We start from the raw sequence: 24,235 nt of genomic DNA, 5'->3' as shown, positions 1-24,235 counted from the left end.
CTGTTCTACCCCCCTTTCATCATGAAATAGGACTTTTAGGAGTGTTTGCATTGTTTAGGCTATCCTATTTACATTTAATGTGGAAGCTATTAGGTAGAGAACCTCTCATTAATGTGGAGGTGATTGCCTTTGTGATTCTTATCCTTTTAGGGTGTTTCATGAGACAAATTTGATGAGAATGACATCTCAGATTATAAAGGGGAATCGGTTACTCACTGTCCCTCTTGTGTTTTCTAAAGGACGATCCATGCTTCTTCAGCATGGTATTGGTAGCTAACTTAGATCTCCACAGGAACTATTCTGGTGAGTTACCCTTTACTCTTTAGGCGCCCTACCTTCTACCCACATTGATGGGCTTGACCCATCTCTTCAAGTATGACTTTTTGGGCCTTTAGGCCTCAGCTCCGAATCAAGTTCACCCCCCCCCCCCCCCCACAGTATTAGTGTACCATTTTGAGATTACTACTATATATATATCTAGTCGAAACACTTGAAATATACCCAATACAACTGGTACAAACTGGTAATTTTTTCAATACATTTTGGAGGAGTATCGATACCTGTTTAATGGTTAGTATGATATATTTTTCCAGTATGGCTAGTACTAGGACGTTATTGACTTCCTTGGTTTTGCCACAGAATTGTCAAGGGAGATGTGATTAACTAAATTCTTATACGAAGAAAAGGTGTTGTAAGGGTTGTAATTTATTCAATGTTGGTTTATATAAGTTGAGTCAAGAAGCAAGTTGAAGAGTTTAAGTTTCAAAAGACATAATCAAGTGAAATCATTAATTCTCAAGTGAATGTTAGACATAAAGTTTACAAGACCTTGCTTTAACTTCGTTTGACTAAAAATTTTAACAGAATGTTTGCTAGACCTTTGCTTGACATTCATAAGATTCTAGATGGAATGATAGAAAAACAATTGAAAGCACATAAATCTTCAAAATAAAAAGAAAAAGAAATAGGAAAGTACATAAAAACTATATTTTTATTAAAGAAAATCAAAAGGAAACCAAAAGAATCATAATAATAAAATTACAAATATAACAAAAACACAGCAAAACAATGCACACAAACTTCCAATGAGGCTAAGACAAACTCAGTACAAAAAGTGGGGAGGAGTAGGTTCTTTAACATAATTAATGGAATGGCCATGGCTTGTCTAGAGCTTAGACTGGATGGAAGCTATGAAGCACGGTCGTAGCTGGGAGGGTGCTGCCCCTGAGTCCGACGCAGCTGCCCGTGCGTCAGTGCCATGTCTGAGATTTTTTTTTTTTCACGGATTTGCGCCAAACCGGGCTGATTCGGTCAGAATCGGGCCGTATTGGTCGAATTGGGTCGTATCGGCTGGCGATCGAAATGGTCGAATCAAGCTGAAATCGGCCTTAAACCCTCACTCTTCTTAACGCCCAAAACCCTTCATAAACAAAACCTCCTTTTTGCCCACCACAACCATCAGAACCAGGTTCGTTCCCAATTCTTTTGCTTTTGTTTATTTATTTATTTTTTTGCTGTTTGGTTGAGTTTTGATAATGTATGATACAAATGTTTTATTTTTGAGTGAAGGGTATGTTCTTAGTAGTATAATTGAGTCCACGATTTTTGTTTATGGAGTTTACATTTTGTTTATAGGGTGACAAAATTGAGGAAGAGAAGTGCAATTCATGTCATAAATGTCTCATCTTTCTTCCTCAAAAAAAAAAAAAAAAAAGTCTCATCTTTATGTTTATTTTTGTTTTGTGTTTCTTGCTTTCTTCTTTCTTTGTTTTGTGAATCAAAGCATAGTAATGCGTTTTTTAAGAATATTTTAATAGTAAAAATCTATAAAAAATATAAATAAAAATATTTTTAATAATTTTTTAACTGTTGCACCCCGCCGCACCTGCACCTAACTTTTTTCAGAAATTGCCAAGTCCCGCACCCACACCCAAATCTGGAAATGCACCCGTGCTTCATAGCTTGGAAGGCCTTCATCAAAATGTCACTAGGAATACGAGGCTTGGACCCAAACACTGCATTGGCAATTGTGTTGACACCAGGGTTTTGACTGCTTAGAGCAGCAATGGCTATGACATTTCCATTACCAACATTTCTTTGATAGTGAATGAGACCAATTGGGAATACAAACACATCACCCTTTCGTAGCACCTTTGTGATAAGGAGGTTCTGAGGATTAGATGTGACAAACCCAACTTCAAGGCTGCCTTCCAAGACAATTAAGATTTCGGTGGCATGCACTGCGGTGAGTGTGGGGAGGGTTAATACCCCATGGTGCATAGTCAATACGGACAAGAGAAATGCCAAAAGAGTTGAGTCCTGGGATTTGTGCAGCGGTCATTGGGGTCACCTTTGACTCTGCGGGGTTTGATGTGTTGCCAGCTATATGAAGTCCACTGCTTGAAAAGTCATTGGCATCAACCATCTTAGGATCCTTGCATGCCAAGCCATTCAGGAGCACTGCCACCAAGCATAATATTGCAAATAAGAAACATGTAAACCATTTGCGTAAGTCACAATATATAGGCTACTAGAAAAAGTTAATGATTTTCTCTCACAGCTTAATTATTTCACATGGTCTTTATACATCTCCTTTCCATGTTTAAGCATTTTAAAATGTGTATATTGCATGTGCAATTGTGGATATGATGTATGCGAGTATGTGAACAAATATTTACTGACTGGAAAAGCAGCATATAGTTATGGTTTTAACATTAAGCCTACAGGGTGAAAATTTCAGTAATAGTATACATGTTTGAGGCTCATTTTGTACCTTGACTGTTTGTGTCACCGACACAGAAATCTTGGAGAGGGCTGGGATCCGATGCCAACGCAGCAGTGAAAAACAATGCTAGAAGTCCAGACAAGAGAATGGAGGACGCCATCTGCAAATTCTATATATGTATAGGAAGCTTTGAAATACTTATGTATGTAGCTTCCTATATATAAGGTGTGGGCTGAGAGAGTATAGTGCAAAGACACGATAAAAATGAAACTCAAAGAAAGAAAGGGTCTCCATGACAGTGCAAGAATCGGCAGTATTGCAGTACAGTGCCTGCAAGAAGAGATAAAGTTTATGATATATAGGGTCTGCTTGGATATAACTTATTTTGCTGAAATTGAAAATTGAAAACTGAAAACACTGTAGTAAAATAATTTTTAAATGTGTGAATAGTATCGTGAGACCCATTTTTAATGAAAAAGTTGATGAAAAGTGAAGTTTGTGGGTCCGTAAACAGTAAATGGGACCCACTGGTGTGCATTCCACGGCTTATTTTGTTGTGAAGTTGTGAACAGTATATAAGTTGATGAAAAGTGTACAGTGAACAGATTGAAAAGTTAAAAACAACGGCAAAAAAAAAAAAAAAAAAAAAAAAAACGCAAACGCAGAATAAGTTGAATCCAAACTCTGCCATAATGTTCCAATGGACATTTGAGGGCCGGCTGTCATATGTGTCCTGCATGGATGGTAGATATATGTTACCAAGTCCAAGTTTGAAGGATGGTACTTAAAAAATTTGTTTTAGAATTAATGTATTAATATTATATTAAATAACGGGTTTTTGAAATCATCAACGAAAATGAAAAAAAAAAAAGGTGAAAAACAAATAATAATAATGAGGTGAATGTATGAAGTTTGATATGTTAAAGATGACCTGTGAATTCAATTGATCCTACTTTCTTTATATTTCCCCAAAAATATTTTAAAAATAAATTCGATTAAATTATTTTTGTGCATTAGTCTCTTATTCTTTTATTTGAAAATAATTTAACTTGGCACAATGATATTAAAAGGTGTACGTAGGTTGTTGTTGTTGTTATTAGTATTATTATTATCATTTATTATTATTATTTTAAATAATATAAATGATATTTATAGAATTTGATCTCTAATAAAATATGGTTCCTATGCATTGTCTTTAATTTATTTGTCTTCCTTTCCATCTTATGCTTGAAATTAAGAAATACCTTCAATAACGTCTTTTTTCTTTTCTTTTCAGTAAATATTTCCACAAAACATTTTATTTCCATATCCTACTAACTCTTGAAGTGTTGGATGGGTATTGAACCAATGATATTTGTCTGTTTATTGTGCGTCATTGTAACATTTGGATTTTCCACTTTAATATCCCTAATTGAAAATTCTAGATTTAGACTCCTAAGTCCAAACAACTAACTGGTGGATTAATTGTGGTGTTCTCGGCAACTTTAGCAATTTTTTCCAGTCTCCTATGGCATCTTCAATGACAATTTTGTTTTTGAAAGCTCGAATTTGTGTAGAACACAAGAGCTTGTTTAGATCCCCAATTAAAATTATAGCTAGATTGCTTTTACTCTTAATCAAAGTACGGAAACAAGAGTAAATGTGTGCAATGAACCGATACTACTCTAGTGCATAAACATGAACAACAAACAATAAAAGTAAAGTACAAGAGTAAGGGAGAAGAGATGCAACCACAAAATAACATCAAGACGTGTTATCGAAGAGGGAACCAAAGAATTCGGTGAAAAATCTCTTCGTCGCCCGCCAAACGGTAAATCGATCCACTTGAGAATAAAGTTGGAATACATGAATAAAAAAAGACTTTTCAAGCCTAGTCTACCCAATGTACTTGAGCCTTTCAAGCTCCTGCTACCAACTGACTTAACGAAGCCTTGTCTTCTCTATCTCTTTGGATCTCGCAATACACCTGATTGCATCTGCCAAGTCTCACCGACTTCTTTTGGCAAATCTCCAAAACTTCCCAAGCTCCAAAACACTCTCTACACTCTGAAAAGGTGTGGGTTGTGTTTGGGTACAAATCTCCTCTCAAGGTATGACAATGGGAGAGTGAGAGAAGAAGAGGTTAGAATGATTTCTCTCTAAGGATGAGTAGCTCTCTCTCTAAAAGATAGGTGTGTGTGTTATAGAAAACCTATCTAGGGTTTTTCTCTTTAAATGATCTTCAATTAAGTTTGAGTCATCATCAACTTAATACTAAACCCAATACAATAAAATCTCACAAAAATACAAGGAAACAAATTTATGCAATTACAACACTTTTTGTCATGGAATAAGCCAATACTAATGTTATGAGAAATTTCATAACTTAACAGTTTTGTTTTATTTTAATATTTGATGATACTAGTTGAATATAAATCCTCCGTCTCCACTTTATGCTCCACTAACTATAGTATACTTGAGGATTTTTATTCATATTGGGGTTGAATAGGGTTTAATAGGGACTAAGATTGTGTGTATTAAACTATTAATTCCTATTTTTATTTTTGGAAAACTCAAAGTGCCACAATGTTATGGGATAGATTATTATTATTATTATTATTATTTTTTACATTGGATTCTTGTAGAATTTAATCTCATTTTGTTAACAAAATTCAAAAGGAGAAAAAAAATCATTGTAATGGAATTAATTTGCATATGTGAATTTCTATAGGACAAGTTTGGCTTCAAAATGGTGTGCTATCTTTTCCAACTCATTATGTAAAAAATAATATGAATAGTTGTAGATAATTGAAAAATTTTAGTTTTAAATTAGTTTGGAGCTATTTTCTTTCAATCCATTATGTGATGATTGAAAAGACGATTAATGTGTAATTTAGTCACATGAATATTTACGAGTCATATGAATTTTTTAAATAATATATATTTATAACTTATAAATCACCACATAGTAGGTTGAAAGAGAACTTTAAATTAGTTTGGAGTTAAACTTTTTCCGAAAATAATTATGATTGGATGTGTCTCCATACGTATCTACATGGGTCACATGAGGTTTACTATGCATATAATGAAAGAAATAATATTATTATTCTTCATTGTAAACTCTCATTGCCTTCAAGGATATTTTCTTTTTAGAAAGTTTTTCCCAAAATTTAAAAAAAAAAAAAAATTCAAAATGAATTTTTTTAACAGTGGAGAAAAAGCAGAGGATCAATATTGAGGGGGAGTCGTAAATTTGTCTAGGTTGCACGGACACGCCATTTTTGGCGTCGTGTCGGTGTCGGACACGTGTCGGACATCGGAACAGGTACGACTCGCCAGATTCCCGTGTCCGGCGAGTGTCTCTTTTTTTTTTTTTTTTTTTTTTTTTTTTCGCTTCTCTGACACGGCATCGACACGGCTTCGACATGGCTCCGACACGCCAGCAGTGAAAAAAAAAAGAAAAAAAATAAAGAAAATCACAGATTTCTCAACCCATCTCAAGTTCTCAACCCACATCTCAAGTTGAAAAACCATAGATAGTCGCCGGTGGACACGCCAGCAGTGAAAAAAAAAACAGAAAATCACAGATTTTGACAGTCGCCGGTGAAAGTTTAGAGTCTGATACCGTGAAAGTTGAAACCCATAGACAGTCACCGGTGCAAGATCGGGCCGGTCGGCAAGTCGGCGAGCTCCGTAGACAGTCGCCGTCGACGCCATGCTCTCTGTCCCTTCCGATCTCTCTCTCTCTCTCTCTCGGCGTGGACAAGTCTGAGTCCGACCTCTTCTCTTCTCTCTCTCTGTTTTTTTTTTTCTTTCTTTCTTTCAGAGATGCTGTGTACTCTGTTTACTTAAGTTATGACGCTTTTTTTTTCTTTTCTTTTTTAATCCCACTCTCACTACATATATATATATATATATATTTATATATATCCCAAAAGTTTAAATCTGGTTTTCCTTAATGTTTTTAGTTTGACGTTGAATGTAGCCTGTTTAAACTTTTGGTTTGTACTCTAAACATTTTATGTGTATTATTATACTACTTTGGGTGTTAGTTTACTTATTTGTAGTACTTATATAATTTAAATTCTAGACATAAACGTATTTTATGTCTAAAAATATTAAAAAATATGCCTAAATATAAAATTTAATTAATTATTTAACTGCCGTGTCCTTGCCGTGTCGTGTCCTTATTTTTCAAAAATTGCCGTATCCCCGAGTCCGTGTCCGTGTCGTGTCCGTGTCTGTGTCCGTGTCCATGCAACATAGAAATTTGTTTGCTTGAGAGCTTAAAGGCTTCATATATTTTGTCATTTTGTTTTTAAAAGGGGAGTAGTATTGCGACTAGATCCGAATTTGCTTAATTTGATGTATTTTGAATACAATCCTACGAATTTAAAATTTATTGTAGGTTAGTCCTTTTTTTTCCATGCATATTATCTATGCGTTTAATTTGTTTGTTCATGTTTAGGAAGGGCTGTTTCTTACCTCATATAATAGAAAGTACACGTTTTTGTCTATGATTCATAGGGCTACTCGGTTTTCCATTGACTCGTTGTTTTGTGATATTTGGTCATAGAATAGAATTACCAAAAGGGGAGATTCTTAGATTACTGACTGAATTCTTGTGTCAAAACAAAGTGTTGGAAGGGCTGCAATTTATGCAATTTTGGTTTGTTTTAAGTTGAGTCAAGAAGCATATTGAAGAATTCAAGATATAAAAGACTTGGTCGAGCGAATTTATTTTTGCTTAAGTGAATTTCAGACATGAATTTCACAAGATCTTACTTGACTTGTGAAACTTAAGTAGTGTTTGAGATAGGGGTGTCCACGGGTCGGTCCGGGTCGGGTTTGTGCCCAACCCGGAACCGACCCGCTCACATCGGGTGGGACGTTGAACGACCCGCCGCCGACCGCCGGCAACCTCGGGTCGAGTCGGATCGGGATCCGGTGCACAACGGTCGGGTCGGTCGAAGTCGGAGTGAGTTTTACCCTCCAGATCTTCGCCGAATCTTCGCCGGAAATCGCCAAATATTCGCCGGATCTCGCCGAATCTTCTCTGGATCTTCGCCGGATCTGTGCGACAACCACGGGATCGAAGCAGGAAAGACCACCTCAAGCTCAGATTTGAATGAAAACTTCCATCTCATCGCTGGATCTTCGCCGTTCTTCACGGATCTTCGCCGTTCTTCATTGGATCTTCGCCGAATCTGTTGATTTTTCTTCGGATTTGTGTGACAACCACGGGATCGAAGCCAAAAACACCACCTCAAGCCCAGATTTGAGCGAAAACTTCCATCAAATCGCCGGATCTAACCAAAAACTACCAAATCTTCACCGGATCTGAGTGGTTCTAGGTAGATTCGGTCTTCTTTCACGGGATTCGGCGGTCGGATCGGGTTCATCGGGTTTTGGAGAAGAAAACCCGTCATCCGATCCGCCTGAATCGGTTCTTCGTGGCGAAGACCCGCCGCCGACCGTCACCGGCGTCGGATCGGCCGGTTTTCGGGTCGGTCCGGACGGTTTGAACGGGTGGGTCGGTTTTCGGTTCCTGATGGACAGCCCTAGTTTGAGAGACCTTAATTTGCTTGACAATTGCTTGTGCTAAAATTGTATGAGCGGTAAACAATCTTGTTGTGCCTCTTGTTTAACCTTTATTTTTATTTTTTTCTATGTATATAAACCAACCCTTTTGAGAGAGAGAGCCATATAAGATCATATCTAAGAGTCATGAACTTAACTGTGAGATGAAACTTAATTTGTAAGTACTGTTCATCCAAACCATAAAGAAAACCTCAAACCTCTACTTGTAAGTTCATTAATTGAAATTTTTTAAGGAGCTCCAGATGACTTGTTGTAGATGAGGATCAATCGTGTAGAAGACATCCAAAGTTATGGGGTCGCTCTGATAGGAAGTCAAGTGGGGGATTTGTTGAGGATATATGAATAGTCTAGTTTCAAAGGTTTTGTAAGTAGACTATTGTAAATGTTTCTTTCTATAGCTGTCTTTCTGTCGGTTGGATTCTTCGGAGTGATTTTCCTTTAAGTGGTTCTCTATTGATTTCACACTTCACTACCAGATTGTGCTTTTTTTTTTTTTTTTTTTTTTTTTTTTTAAATTATACTATTTTTATTATTAACATTGCTTTTAGATTTGGTGATTGATTACTGTGGTGTGAAATTAAAGTAAGTTCTTAAAAATATATTAAAATGAAACAAAAAAGAAAAGATGGCTGTTGAATGTGGTTCTTAATTTGAAGTATAAGATTCTAAATGGAATTAAAGAGGGACAAAGGAAAGTATATAAAAAATGCATTTTGTTAAAGAAACAAAACGAATCATAATAATAAAATTACAAATGTAACAGAACAGCAAAACAATGCACACAAACTTCCAATGAGGCCGGCTATGACACAAATTGACACACTCATACAGAAAACGGTAAGATCAGTAGGCTCTTTGTCATAATTAATGGAATAATCATAGCTTGTCTAGAACTTAGACTTGATATAGTTGATAACATTGTTATCCACTTGGAAGGCCTTCACTAAAACGTCACTAGGAATGTGAGGCTTGGACCCAAACACTGTATTGGCAACTATGATAACACCAGGGTTTTGACTGCTTAGAGCTGCAATGGCAATGGCATTTCCATTTCCAAAATTTCTTTGATAGTGAATGAGACCAATTGGGAACACAAACACATCACCCTTCTGTAGCACCTTTGTGATAAGGCGGTTCTGAGGATTCGATGTGACAAACCCAACTTCAAGGCTACCTTCCAAGACAGTTAAGATTTCGGTGGCACGAGGGTGAGTGTGGGGAGGGTTGATACCCCCTGGTGCATAGTCAATACGAACAAGAGAAATGCCAAGAGAGTTGAGTCCTGGGATTTGTGCAGCTGTCATTGGGGTCACCATTGACCCTGCGGGGTTTGATGTGTTGCCTGCTATATGAAGTCCACTGCTTGAAAAGTCATTGGCATCAACCATCTTAGGATCCTTGCAAGCCAAACCATTCAGGAGCACTGCCACCAAGCATAATTTGCAAGTAAGAAACATGTAAGCCATTTGAGTAAGCCACAATATATAATATGTAATGGGTACTAAAAAAAGGTCAATGATTTTCTCCTACAACTTATTTCACATGGTCTGTACACATCCCATTTCCACATTTACTTGCTTATGGGTACTGTTTTTACAATTACAAGTATGTGAAAAAAAAAGTGTGAACAAACATAAACCAAACCATTCAGGAGCACTACCACCAAGTATAATATTGCAAATAAGAAAAGGGTAAGGAAGTTCTCACACAACATATTTCACAACATCATATGTACACATCAACTTTACATGTTTTAAGCGATTTAAAATGTATACATTACACGTGCAATTGTGGATATTGTGTGTAAGAGTATGTGACAAAGGCATATGAAAATATTTACCGACTGGCAAAGCAGCTACTAGCCTACTTGGTATCGTTTTAACATTAAGCCTAGATAGGGTGAAATTTTCAGTAAAATTATGCATGTTTAAGGCTCATTTTGTACCTTGACTGTTTGTATCTGCGACACAGAAATCTTGGAGAGGGCTTGGATCTGATGCCAATGCAGCAGTGAAAAACAAAGCTAGAAGTCCGTACAAGAGAATCTGTGAGGCCATCTGCAAATTCTATGTATAGGAAGCTTTAAATCAGTGGAAGAAGGCGTTCTATACTCTATATGGAGATAAAAGAAATTGAGATTTTAGTTGTGAAAGACTAATGTTTGTAGCTTCCTCTATATAAGGTGGAGGCTGTGAGAGTACAATGTAAAGACAATAAAAAAGAAAATCAAAGAAAGAAAGAGTCTTCAATCGATAGTACTGCACTGTGCCTGCAAGGAAGGCAACTAAATCAAGTTATCTAATGTTCCAAAAAATCATTTGAGGGCCGGCAGTGATATATGCCACCAAGTCCAAGTTACAAGGACGGTACATAAATGCTTCTCTTCGAAAAAAGCTTATTTATTTATTTATTTTTTTTTTTAATTTTTAGTTTGAAGAATGTATCAAATAATTGATTTGAAATAATCAACAAAAAAGAGAACAAGTTCAACAAACAAAGCAAAAATGTAAATTTATGTGGGTTTCAGTTACTTTAATTGGTAAAATTTTTTATTGTTGAATAAATGATTTGGGGTTTGATCATCACTTATACTAAAAACCAATTTGTGTCTTGATCTGATAATATAAAGCAATTATTAGGATTGGATGCAATAGATTAAAATTATCTGTTTTATATATATATATATATATATATAAAATAAAAATAAAATAAAAAAAGATGAATTTATCATTTATGATGTTTAATATGTTAGATGACCGGTGAATTGATCGTATTTTCTTGTTACAATATACAATGAATTCCATTAATCACCGCTATCGAAGCTGCTTGGATGGATCATTTATGAGCTGAGTGTGTTTTACCTAACTTCTCTTAGGTTTTAAGTCCCAGCCCAAATGATGAACTAAACGAAACTATTGGCATGGCCATTGGCAGGGTAATTACACAGTATAAAAGTGACAACTGACAAGGCATAAGAGTTCTACTGAATTACTTAACACAAGCTCTGTTAGAAATTAATACTAACTCTCTTGGCTCTAGAAATTTTTATAGTTTCTCTTAACCTCTTTCTCTCCGAAATTCTCTAGAGCTTACCGCATGCATAATTTAATCCAGGGGCGGAGCTAGGGGGGGTCGAGAGGGGGCAATTGCCCCCCCTGACCTCACCCAAACTCATACCCCCTTAATATACATATCTTCCTATATTTTCTTTGTGTATGTTTCTGTTTGCTATAAGTTTATATTCTGCAACTCTGCATGTAATATTGTGCTACTGGGTTGTGACTTTTGGCTCCACTTGTAATGTACTTTTCTTGGCTCATGATTACCAAGAAGCTCATTATATTCCCCTACAAATATCATTTTTAGTAATAATAGCTTTGACCTGAAATTTTATTTTGAAAATATTTCAAACTCGGCTAATGTAATGAAGAGAAAAATTCTTATGTGTACTCTATGTAATCTTGGAACTAAAAAAATGGTATATTATCACAACATCTCCAACCAATATGCCAAATTTTTTATGTTGCTTTCTTTAATTCTTCTATAATGCTTTTACGATAAACACAATATAGCATAGAATTAATAAACATCAATACTTTTATGATTTAAAAAAAAATGCCATACAATCAATTTAAAAAAAAATTAAAAATAAATAAATAAATCTAATGCTATGCACGAGGGGAAAAAAAAAAGAAACAACTTATCACTTACATTATATTTTATATGCTAATCAAATTTTTTGATAAATTAGTTAAGTATTTTTTTAATTATACTAATTAAAAAAATTGAAATTTATTTGCCTTCAACTCTTTATTTCATCTTGCCTCCCCTAAACTAGAATCCTAGCTCCGCCACTGATTTAATCTCAGCTACATATTCTTTAACTTGTCTAGAAGGTCGGTGAAAGGAAGTTATTTTTACTGTTTCTGAAAGACAAATAAAAAAATGTGCAGGAAAATTCAAAGTCGGTGAGTTAACCGACTTTAACCATGTATATAGACGTGGAAGTGGTTCTCAGTTTGTGTGTCATAAGCACCAAAGTGTGTGTCGAGAAAAGCGAAGCAAAGTAAGAAAGTCCTAGTGTCAGTAGTCAGTATGGGTCCTGTAAAAGTTAGCGTGTTGGGATTGTAAGAAGTTTCGCCGTGTGGTGTTATTTGAGTCTAGAATTTTTGTCATATTTGGGCGTCACACTAGGCCTTTCATGAGTCTAGAATTTGTGTCATATGTGTGCGTCACACTAGGCTTTTCATCGGTCAAAGTGCTGTATTTTTTGAGTGTTTAGATACTGTATTTTGTTGAAAATTAAAAATTTATTACTGAAAATATTGTAATAAAATAATTTTTAAAATGTAAAATACTGTAACAAACTTATTGCTGCATTTTTCACAAGTTGACCGATTCATGAACAGTATTATGAAACCCAGGATTTAAAACATAAAATGCAAAAACGCGTTAGGCAAACACACGCTTAGTGTATAGATAAAAGAATTTTTTTGTACTCCGTCACATGTTTTGTTCAGTAATTTGGTATCAAATCTTCTACTAACTTAACAATCTAGTATCAGAGTGAGGCAGTTAGGGACTATGTTTGTGGTGTATAAGACAGTATTTTAGAGGTTCTCATTTTACTCGTGTATAGTTTGGGACTGTGAAGCTTGTGGTCTGGGACCAAACTTACTTGGTGGTGTGATAGATTTCACCAAGTCAGGATGGCGGACCTCCAAGATGTTGGTAGCATTAGAAGGCTCAAAAACTAGAATTACAACACATGTTCAACTCGCATAGAGTCATACTTGTAAGGGTGCAAGATTTGTGGGAGATTGTGGCTGGTGGCGAAACCACACATTTTGTGAATGCTGAAACGTTGCGGAAGTGGAAGATTAAGGCCGAGAAGGCTATGTTTACAATTAAGACAAGCGTCAAGGAAGAGATGTTGAAGTACATCAAGCGTGCAGACACACCAAAGGTAGCGTGGGACACCTTTGTGACACTATTTTCAAAGAAGAATGATGTGAGGCTACAATTTCTTGAGAATGAACTAATGTTAGCGGCGCAATGGGAAATGACAATCATTTAATATTTCACCAAGGTAAAATCTCTTTGTTGTGAAATCTCTTAATTAGATCCTACATAAAATATATATGATTCAAGAATGAGAAGAATAATTATTCGTTGAGACCTGAATATAGAAGTTTTGTAGCTGCCATTCAAGGTTGGTCAAGCAATATTGAAGATAGAGAAGGTAGAGAAGAGCTCAAGGAAGTCGTAAAAATAATGAACGACAATTCACAGGTTACAAAAATCATAATGTCAAGTGTTTCTAGTGTGGAAAAATGGGCCACTTTGCTCGAGACTATCAATTCAAGTGGAGACAGCCCAATGAAATACAGTGACGTCCAACAACTAAGAAGATGGTAGAGAAGGAGAATGGGTTGTTGAAGCGTCTCTTGCTGTGACAGAGCCTATTGAAGAAGAAGAGAAATTAGTAGCCTCCATTGTGGAAGAAGACGAAGAGATGGCACTTGTAGTGGTCAATCACAATCAAGCAAATTACAAAAAACATTGGGTCGTTGACTCAGGATGTGCAAATCACATGACTGGTGACAATGAAAAATTGCAAACCATGTCCAATTATAAAGGAAAGTAGTAGTAACAGCTAATAATACAAGGCTGCTAATAGCTCACATTGGTGAGATAATAATCACCCCTCACAATAATGATAAGCAAGTACCTTTGAAGAAGGTATACCATGTGTCTGGAGTGAAGAAAAATCTGCTTTCAGTCACGCAACTAGCAGATGAAGGTAATTAGCTGTTGTTTGGTCCAAAAGATGTTAAGGTATAAAAGGAGCTAATATTTATTGGTACACCAAGCACTGAGGCCCAAGCCATATACCGTGGATACCTTGAGTGATCTTTGTTGAAACTTGATACTAGAAATCATAGGAGCAATCCTTACAAAATTTTTGTAGCACCCAATGCCTTGTTGCATACAAGGATCATTCATGAAGAAAGTTCGTGTAGAAGAAATCCAAAGTTGTTGGGTCGCTATGCCAAGAGGTCAAGCATGGTGTTCGTTGATGATACATAATTAGTCTAGTTACAAAGGTTTTGTAAGTAGGCTTTTGTAATTGTTTCTTCTATGGTTGGATTTTTTAGAAGGTTGGATTCTCTTGAGATTTTTCTTTAAAAAGGTTCTCTCTATTAATTTCCCACTTCATTGCCGTGCCTTTTATTCTATTTTCATTATCATTGTTTTTAGATATGGTGATTGATTATTGTGGGTATGAAATTAAAATGATTTCAGAAAACCATATTAAAATGAAAAAAAAAATGCTGTCAAATGTGGTTCTTTATTTAAAGCATGAGATATGGAATGAAATTTGAACAAAGGAAAGTAGATAAAAATTGAATTGTATTGAAGAAAATCAAAAGGAAAGAAAAAGAATCATAATAACAAAATTACAAATGTAACCTAACCACAACAAATAATGTACACAAACTTCCAATGAGGCTATGACACACAAATTGACACACTCGTACAAAAAGTGGGGAGAAGTAGGTTCTGCCTCATAATTAATGGAATAAATACAGCTTGTCTAGAAATTAGATTGAATATAGTTGACAACATTGTTATCCACTTGGATGGCCTTCACTAATATGTCACTAGGAATATGAGGCTGCTTGGACCCAAACAATGAATTCGCAATTGTGATAACACCAGGATTTTCACTACTTAGAGCAGCAATGGCAAAAGCATTTACCTACATTTCTCTTTGATAGAAGGCCAATTGGGAATACAAACACATCACCCTTATGTAGCACCTTTGTGATAAGGCGATTCTGCGGATTAGACGTGACAAACCAAACTTCAAGGCTACCTTCCAAGATAGTTAAGATTTCGGTGGCACGAGGGTGAGTGTGGGGAGGGTTGATACCCCATGGTGCATAGTCAATACGGACAAGGGAAATGCCAAGAGAGTTAAGGCCTGGTATTTGTGTAGCGGTCATTGGGGTCACCCTTGAACCTGCAGGGTTTGATGTGTTGCCTGTTATATGAAGTCCACTACTGGAAAAATCACTGGCAGTAACCATCTTAGGATCCTTGCAACCAAAACCATTCAGGAGCACTGCGCACCAAGCATAACATTGCAAATAAGAAACATGTAAGCCATTTGAGTAAATCACAATATATAGGCTACTAGAAAAGAGTAACGATTTTCTTAAATAACTTATCTCACATCATCTGTATACATTCCTTTTCCAAGTTTTAAGCAAATTAAAATGTGTACATTGTGCGCGCAATTGTGAATATTGTGTGTAGGACTGTGTGAAAAAAGAATGTGAACCATTATTTACGGACTGGAAAACCAGCTACTAGTTATGGTTTCAACATTAAGCCTATAGGGTGAAAATTTCAGTAGCAGTATACATGTTTAAGGCTCATTTTGTACCTTGACTGTTTATATCTGCAACACAGAAATCTTGAAGAGGGCTAGGATTCGATGCCAATGCAGCAGTGAAAAACAAAACTAGAAGTCCAGACAAGAGATTGAGGGAGGCCATTTGCAAATTTTATGTATAGGAAGCTTTAAATCAAAGGAAGAAGGCGTTCTTCAGGATTATAGAGTAATTGAGATTTTAGTTGTGAAAGACTATTGTATCTAGCTTCCTATATATAAGGTAGAGGCTGAGAGAGGATAATGTAAAAGATACAATAAAAAAGAGAATGAAAGAAAGAAATTGAGAGTCTCCAATTAGACTGTGCGAGAATCAGTAGTATTGCAGTGTGCCTGCAAGAAAGGGACATAAATTAAGTTATCTAATGTTCCAAAAACCATTTCAAGGCACTACAACAAACTTGAGTTTTTTCAACATATTTTTATCTACAGTCACTAAAAAATGTTAATAAAAACCTTAAACTTCTACATTTATACACAACCGTTGAGTAAAGTAAAGAGATTCACATATTTATTTTCATAGTTGGTATAACTGTTGAAACATGTGTTAAAAAAAATTCATATATGTGTGCACAAGATATATGCCACCAAGTCCAAGTTACCTGGACGGTACATAAATGCTTCACTTGAAACTTTTTTTTTTAGAATGTATTAAATAATTGATTTGAAATAGTCAACAAAAGTGGAGAAAAAAGTTAAACATAAAGGTTAATTAATGAAGTTGACATGTGAATCCTACTCTCTTGTTAGTTGCAGCCGAATGGATGAGTTCCATTAATCATTACCTTCGTGGCTCTATGAATTTTTTTGTAAAGGGTTCATTAAGAAACTTAAATTAAATAAAATTAAAAAAAAAAAAAAAAAACTTGAATCTTAATATGGACCAAAACACGCACGCACACACATACACACGCATACATGCAAATACATAAAGATTTACAATCTTATTTTATGAGTTTTCATATTTTGAAATTGTTACTTAATAGTTTATTATCAGTTGTCATTATCTATTGTTAATGTGGGTAGGTGTAATCATTTTATTTTGTTAAGTTTGTATAACATTTTTATTTTTATGCAATTGTCATTATCTAATTATCATTCTTTTTACAAAAATATTTTAAACTAAATGACAAAACTTAACCCGCTTGTAATGTATTAATTTTTGACTCCTATAGCCACATTTATCCATACATAAATAATACACAATGTGTCTACTTAACCAATAAAATCCTTGAACATCATTAACTTTACTATTTTTTTTCTTTTTCTTGAATGACCAACTTTATAACAATAAGTTGCTTCAATATGATAACAATACATACACATGTAACAAACCCTATGTATTTCCTAATTATTCAATTATATAAAGTTATATTATATTTATTTATACTATATATGCACATATTTACACACATCACAATTCACATAAATAACATTATAAAAAAAAATACAAATAGTATACACAATCAATATCAAACACACACTCACACACATTTAATATAAATTTAAAATAAAGAGAGACACTCACAACTCACAAAACACTTAAGAGATATTTAGATAAACAAGAGAGATGAAATTAAATTCAAGAGGGAGAGGGAGAATGGTCTATGATTTGTGTTATTGTTTGGTGGTGGGATGAACTAATATGTGTTATTGTTTGATTTTGGGTTGGATTGATACATTTGTGATTAGGGTGTGCAAGATTTAGGTCAGGAGGTGCAAAAATATTTTGGGTAAATTAAAAAATTATATAAATATATATATATATATATATATACATTTTTTAAGTTAGGGGTGGTTTTATTTGAACCCCCTGAAGCATAAGTGGAGTCATCCCTGTGTTATGTTTGTATTAATTTAAGGATAGTGATTGTTGCACACAATGTATACACATATACTATGCGCAAACAACTGAAATCATGATTTTAAGTTAGATTTTTAACTTTAAAATAGTGACTTCAAGCCATAATTTTAGTTGTTGTATGTTATGTGTAACAGGAATTACCCTTAAATTAATAATGGATAGACTGAGCTAATAGTTTTTGAGTGCCGATATTTTTTGGGCCAACTTCTCTGGGTATAGCCCAAACGGATGACGCAGGGTTCTTTATGGGCCGAAAATGGACAACTGAAACAAGCAGTTCCTTAGCCCACTAGTCCACTACCACCTAAAACAACACATGCCCATTGGCTAGGCAACTACACAGTTGAACAAAAGAAAGCAACAAGGATTAAGAATTCTATTGAACTTAAAATTAAACCAAACCCAAGAGAATATCAAACCCACCCCAAAGGAGGTAAGGTCTAGATGGTTATGGGATCTTCGTTCTTTTCTTTCTTCACGTGCCGTTTTCATTTTGGAAAAAGTTGGACTCCAAATCAATTTAGAACTGTCTGTCTCTGGCCTATTATATGGTGATTGAAGAGACTTCTGTGTGTAGTTTTAGTTATATGACATTTTTAATAAATTGTGTCTTGTTTAAAAATATACATGGATAATCTTATAAATTATCATGTATGTTGATTGAAAAAAGATAGCTTCAAACTGGTTTGAAGCCAAACTTTGTGTTTATATTTCTGATCAAGTGTCAGTTTGGGGACACTCAGGCCAAGAGCAATAAAAGGCAGGCTGTCATGTTGATAATCACGTGTGAGCTTGAAGACATTGTAACACGATATAAGCCTTGATAGGAAAGTTATGGATTTAAGTGCAGTATAGTGATAAAGCCATGTTGGGGCCAATTTTTTATTTATTTAAATTTTTTTTGAACGAAGGATAGAAAGTTTTATTGAAGCAAACACAATAATACAAGTAAGGCCAAACTCAATCTCTATATCTGCTCACACCTGCTATGCTGCCATAAGTGTTTGGTATTCTGTTAGCAAACCAGTAGCTCGTTCCATGATAATTCTTGGCTGTAGCTGCACATGCTCGAAGTAAAATTTATTTCTTGCATTCCAAATGCTCCAAGTCGTGACTGCCCACCTGTCCAGGTTTGTTTCCTCCAAAACTGTCTGCAGATGTTTGAAGCGCAGGAAGAAGTCAGCGACGTCGGTGCTGCATTTCTGAACTCATCCTCTGACCAAAGCCCACACGTTCCTTGCGAATGGACAAGTCCAGAGCACATGGGTTGCAGTATCAGGTTCCTGGCGACAGAATTCACATGTTGCCTCAACTCTGACCTTTTTTCGACATAGGTTGTACCTCGTTGGTAGGCAGTTGGAGCATGCTCTTCATATGGAAGTTCAAACTTTGGGAGGGACACTTAACTTCCATATTTTCCACCATGTAACGCCGTGTGCCCGAACCGAGGAGTGTTCAGCCAAGCCTGTGGATTTCAGTTTGAGAGCTACCCGATAGGCTGTCTTAACCGAGAACTTTTGAGCTCTGTTCTCAGTCCAGATCAAAGAGTCTTGTGAGTCAAGACGGTTAAGAGGGAGAGCTAAAATTTTTGCACGTCCTTTTGGTGAAAGTAGCGACCAGTTTGCTCCTGTCCCACTGTCTTGTAGCATGATTAATCAAGTCACACACTCGCATCTGCTCATCAGGTTCGTGAAGGAAAACTGGCCCAGTAGGTAGCCATTTGTGTGATGTAACACCAATACTTCGGCCATCTCCAAAATTGAGACATTTGAAATATATAAACTTTGAGACATTCCAAAATTGTTATTCTTTTTAAAGCGAATACAATTTTACATTTGTTTAGATGAGTTACAAATTTATTAGTGATAAGACTAATAGATTGTACTAAATTAGGGTGGGTCCTTTAATTCCCTAAAGACATTCTCCTCCCATTGAATCCTTCAATTCTTTCCTATTTTTATTTAGATGTAAGACATCGTTTTAAAAATAAGAGGGAATTGGAGGATCCAATTAGAGTTGATCCTTTCTCATGTTTCCCTACCTCTTCTTTTCATCCTCAAAGATTACACCACTAGTACCACCAGTAGATTTGCATCTGCATATGTGATTCTTTTCCTCCTCTATCTCTGTTTCTTCATTCCATATTCACTCAATTTTTCTCATTCCTTTCTCTCTCTCTCTAGCTGATTTTTCACTCGGTGCAACATTTTTAATTCAAGCTACTTATCAACAGAAACGAATGCATGTCAGAATCATTTGTGACTCAAGAACATAATAGTAAATACCAAATCAAATTGACTAAATTTTGTAAAAGCAAATATACAAGCAGATGTGCACATTACTACAAACAATCGGCTTGTTTAGAAAATGGACTGCAGATGAGTGACAAGATTCTTGTCCATTTGTAAAGCCCTCACAAGAATGTCACTAGGAATATTTGGCGCACACCCAAACACAGAATTTGCAATTGTAATGACTCCAGGATTTTGGCTGCTTAGAGCTGCAATGGCTGTTGCATTTGTAGACTTCACATTCCTTTGGTAGTGTATGAGACCAATGGGGAAGACAAACACATCACCCTTCTTTAGCACCTTTGTGATGTGACGGTTTTCCGGGATAGACGTGACAAATCCAACTTCAAGGTGTCCTTCCAATACTGTTAAGATTTCAGAGGCACGAGGATGTGTGTGGGGAGGGTTGATGCCCCATGGTGCATAGTCTATACGGACCATTGAGATGCCTAGAGTGTTAAGTCCTGGCATTTGTGATACAGTAACTGGGGTCACCATAGACCCTACAGCATTTGATGTGTTACCCTCCAAGTGAAGTCCACTAAAGAAGAAATCATTGGCTTCAGCCAGCTTGGGATCCTTGCAGGCCAGACCATTGATTAACACTGCCATGGAATGTAATCATGAATGACAAACTCATAATAGCAATAATGGTATGAAATTTCGTAACTGGGAAGGATCCCCATGGAAGTGATGATGATCAACTAGACCAAGCAGATAAGGCTATCAAAATAGCATGTCTTATGCATGATTAAGATGGGTAAACTAGTGATCCTTTAAGAAAAACAAGTAATATTGTGGATATTGCAAATTTTATTACATAAACCTTACAAAAATTATGTATTATCAATCAAATAAAAGTAAATTAGATATTTATTTATTCTTTGTTTGCAATCACATTTATTATCATGTTAGTTTGTAGACCTTTTATAGTAAATAAAGCATTTTCCTTAAAAAAAAAAAAAAAAAAAAAAAAAGAAGAAGAAGAAGAAGAAGAAGAAGAAGAACCATAACATAGTGAAACTATATTTCGAAACTAACAATTTAAATTCATCATACAATGGCTAACAAAAAAAAATTCACTTGTAGAGCTTTCCTGCAGGAATGGATCTAGAAATTTTTTTATGGAAGGAATCTAAGTTAATGAAAAGTAAATTAGTTTTCTTTCTAGGGGACATGAATAATATGTCAAAATCATAGGGGGCATATAAATATGTTATTAATTTTAATTTCTGGCCATGGTGATGAATAAGGAAACTCAACCATAGCACAAAAAGGATTGTCATACCTTGGCTTTTTGCATCAGCTACACAGAAATCCTGAAGAGGACTATGATCCGTTGCTAAAGCAACCAATATAGACAATGCTAGTAGGAGCTCAAATAAGATAATGGGAGTGGCCATTTGCTAACTACAAAGTATATATGCACTTGATACAGAGGAAGAGACTAGAAAGAATTACAACTACTTGTGTTTGCTGTACTAACAAAAAAAAGTAGCCTGCTTTATATAGAAAGAGATTGTGTACTACAAAACCTCAAGTGCGCTGCCTTAAGTACTGAACTGAACTAGTCATCTTTTGTTGCAATGTTTAACACCGCGTGAGGTTTTAGTAGTTATGAAGGTTGATCATGCAACCTTGTATTGTTTATTAATGTTTGTGAGATCAATATAAGGAACATAGTTATAGCGTTATGCCATGCGTGATATGGCAACCATAATTTGGTCCCATTGGGTTCAATTGATTAGAGGTGCAACAATGTTACCTAGACAACAAATTTCATAACTAGTTGAGATAGTATACTGTGATGATTAATGCAACGTTAACTTTTTATGGAGATCATTTATGAAATTACTTTTACTGCACACCAATCATGAATTAAATTGTCACCTTAACAACTGTGAAATTGATTGTTGTTAGAGGTGACTCAATACCGTAACTATAATGATTTCATCATTTTATTTTTCTTTTCTATATATTTAGAAGGTGATGGAGTTTTGGTTATGGCATTGCTTAATTTGCTTCATAGACATGATTACTCATGCACTAAGAAGCAACGATACTTCATTTGGGGTGTTATACTAGTGTCGTATATGTATTGTACTCGTGTCGTAACAATATCCGATCAGCCGTATTTTGTTATAGTTTTTCAAAAATTACTCATGTCGCTATATCGTACCTATACCCATATTCATACTCGTACTCGTACTCGTGTCCATGTCTTTGCATCCTAGCTCATGCATGTACCCTTTATTTTTTACTTTATATATATATATATATATACTTATTTTTTCTCAAAAGTCAAAACACTACGGAAGAAATTTTTTACTCTGTCCATTAAAAAGGAAAATCTTACCAGCATGTAGAAGTGCCGGACCATGCTTTCTGTGCGTGTCTGTTTCTCCATTCCTTAGTCAACAGTAGACCCAAAACATATGAGCCCATTTGCATGGATTGGTTTGTGGGACCCAAACCATGATCATATTGAAAGAGGTCAATCCAATTTGTCTGGATGTGTGTCTAAACAGTAAATACGACAAATTTCATCATATCATACTCTGGAAAAGAAAACAATGGAAGAGATGTTGGGAAAAATGGATATTTCCCCCTAATTTGTAAATTATATAGTAAAATGTCAATATTTTTTAAACTATAAAGTAAAATGCCTCTATTTTTTAAACTTGATTTAAAAAAAAATTGAGTTATGTGTAAAACTTAATATCCTCAAAATCGAGTTTTATGTATATTTTTAATTGGAACTCGACATTAGCAATGTCGAGTTCCATTTAAATTTTCAAAAAATTTAAGTGGCAAAATATGCATAGAACCTGATATTGCTAATGTCGAGTTACATCTGTAATTCGATTTTATTAAAATCGAGTTTTAAAAATAGAGGCATTTTGCTAAATAGTTTCAAAATATGGGCATTTTGTTGCATAGTTTGTAAATTAGAGACAAATGTCCCTTTTTCCCGAGATGTAGAAGCCTTGAAGTTTCGAACCCTCTCTAGTCGATTTTATTAACTTGTGTGATCCACGTGTATGCTATAAGTTTATTTTGAAATATTTTATAAAAATTTATTTTTATGAATAATTTATATTACTCATTAAGTATTATAATAGTTGAGGAATAAGTTTCAATTATTTATGTGTCATTAGAAAAAGAAAACATGTAACTTTTTAAGATTAATTTAATTTATAATATTCTTCTAAAAAAAATTAGAGTACGAACCTGTTATAATATTATTTGCAAAATTTGACAAATATATAATTAATTTTTTAAATTAAGAATATAATTATTCTTTTTTAAATTCTTGATTGTATGTTAAATTTTTTTTTTTTTTTGGATTTTGTTTAAAACTGTTTTATTCTCTAAGAATTGGTCACATGGTATTACATTAACCCACCTAAGATTAACGGACTAAAATAATAAACTTCAAGCTTAGTAGACTAAAATGACAATTCACCAAGCTCAAAGGGTATAAATTTTAATTTTATATATATATATATATATATATAGAGAGAGAGAGAGAGAGAGAGAGAGAGAGATTCTTTGAACTGTATTAACACATTGAAGCAAATGTATCTACCATTAATTAATACTTTGACACACCAATGCTTAATTCTGATGAGATGGAACCCTAAATGAAAAGAATATCATAAAATGTGCCACATGGCACAACAATAGTTCATTGTTTTGTATCAATGATTATCACAAACTCACTGTTGCACACACTTTGTTATGCATTCATTTAAAATCATGTTTTAAAATTATATTTTCAAAACATGATTTTGAAGAAGTGTGACAGAGTGTGTGCAACAGTAAGTGTGTAACAAGATTTAACCTTTCTTAAAACACAACGGAAGAAAAGTTTTACTTTGTCCATTGAAAGGAAAATCTTCTAACACGTACAAGTGTCGGATCATGCTTTTTGTGTGTGTCTCTCCATTACTTAGTCAACAGTAAATACGGTAAATCTCATTAGTTTATCTTGTGAATGAATGAGTTTCAAACCTCATCAATTAATTTTATTAATTATTTGTTGTATCGAATGATGCACGTGCATGCTATAAGTTTATAATGTAATTCTTACATGTTCTTGAAACTAATGGTGTAAGATTAGTGGAAAATTGGTGCATGTAGACACCTCATTTTGTACCCGGTTAATAAACTTTAGTCCCTAGTCCCAATGATGAGCTTGGCATGTCTACAAAGGGTAATTGAAGTTATTTTGATAGTTTGGAAGTAATCACAACTTAAAAGTCCTCAAATCGCTTTGAAAACGATGCTAAAAAATGATCTTTGCTCACTGTTTT

General features: G+C 34.8%; 2 protein-coding genes and 2 pseudogenes across 2 annotated transcripts; all 4 read right to left on the bottom strand.

Annotated features, from left to right (window-relative positions):
• Positions 1 to 1,851: 1,851 nt before the first annotated feature.
• Positions 1,852 to 2,885, bottom strand: LOC115990925 (annotated as a pseudogene).
• A 6,092-nt stretch (positions 2,886 to 8,977) lies between these two features.
• On the bottom strand, positions 8,978 to 10,615 carry LOC115992076 (putative germin-like protein 2-1). Its single transcript, XM_031116121.1, has 2 exons — positions 10,251 to 10,615; positions 8,978 to 9,728 (listed from the first exon to the last, which is right to left on the bottom strand). The coding sequence occupies exons 1-2, from the start codon at positions 10,360 to 10,362 to the stop codon at positions 9,193 to 9,195; spliced, it is 648 nt and encodes a 215-aa protein (XP_030971981.1). The 5' UTR covers positions 10,363 to 10,615; the 3' UTR covers positions 8,978 to 9,192.
• Positions 10,616 to 14,862: 4,247 nt separating this feature from the next.
• LOC115989728 lies at positions 14,863 to 15,913 on the bottom strand (annotated as a pseudogene).
• Positions 15,914 to 19,893: 3,980 nt separating this feature from the next.
• LOC115989727 (putative germin-like protein 2-1) lies at positions 19,894 to 21,418 on the bottom strand. Its single transcript, XM_031113560.1, has 2 exons — positions 21,208 to 21,418; positions 19,894 to 20,524 (listed from the first exon to the last, which is right to left on the bottom strand). Exons 1-2 carry the CDS (start codon positions 21,320 to 21,322, stop codon positions 19,989 to 19,991), a joined length of 651 nt encoding a protein of 216 aa, XP_030969420.1. The 5' UTR covers positions 21,323 to 21,418; the 3' UTR covers positions 19,894 to 19,988.
• Between the last annotated feature and the right edge of the window lie 2,817 nt (positions 21,419 to 24,235).

Source organism: Quercus lobata, chromosome 5, assembly GCF_001633185.2.
Source record: "Quercus lobata isolate SW786 chromosome 5, ValleyOak3.0 Primary Assembly, whole genome shotgun sequence".
NCBI lineage: Eukaryota > Viridiplantae > Streptophyta > Magnoliopsida > Fagales > Fagaceae > Quercus > Quercus lobata.
This window is presented reverse-complemented; position numbering and strand designations above follow the sequence as displayed.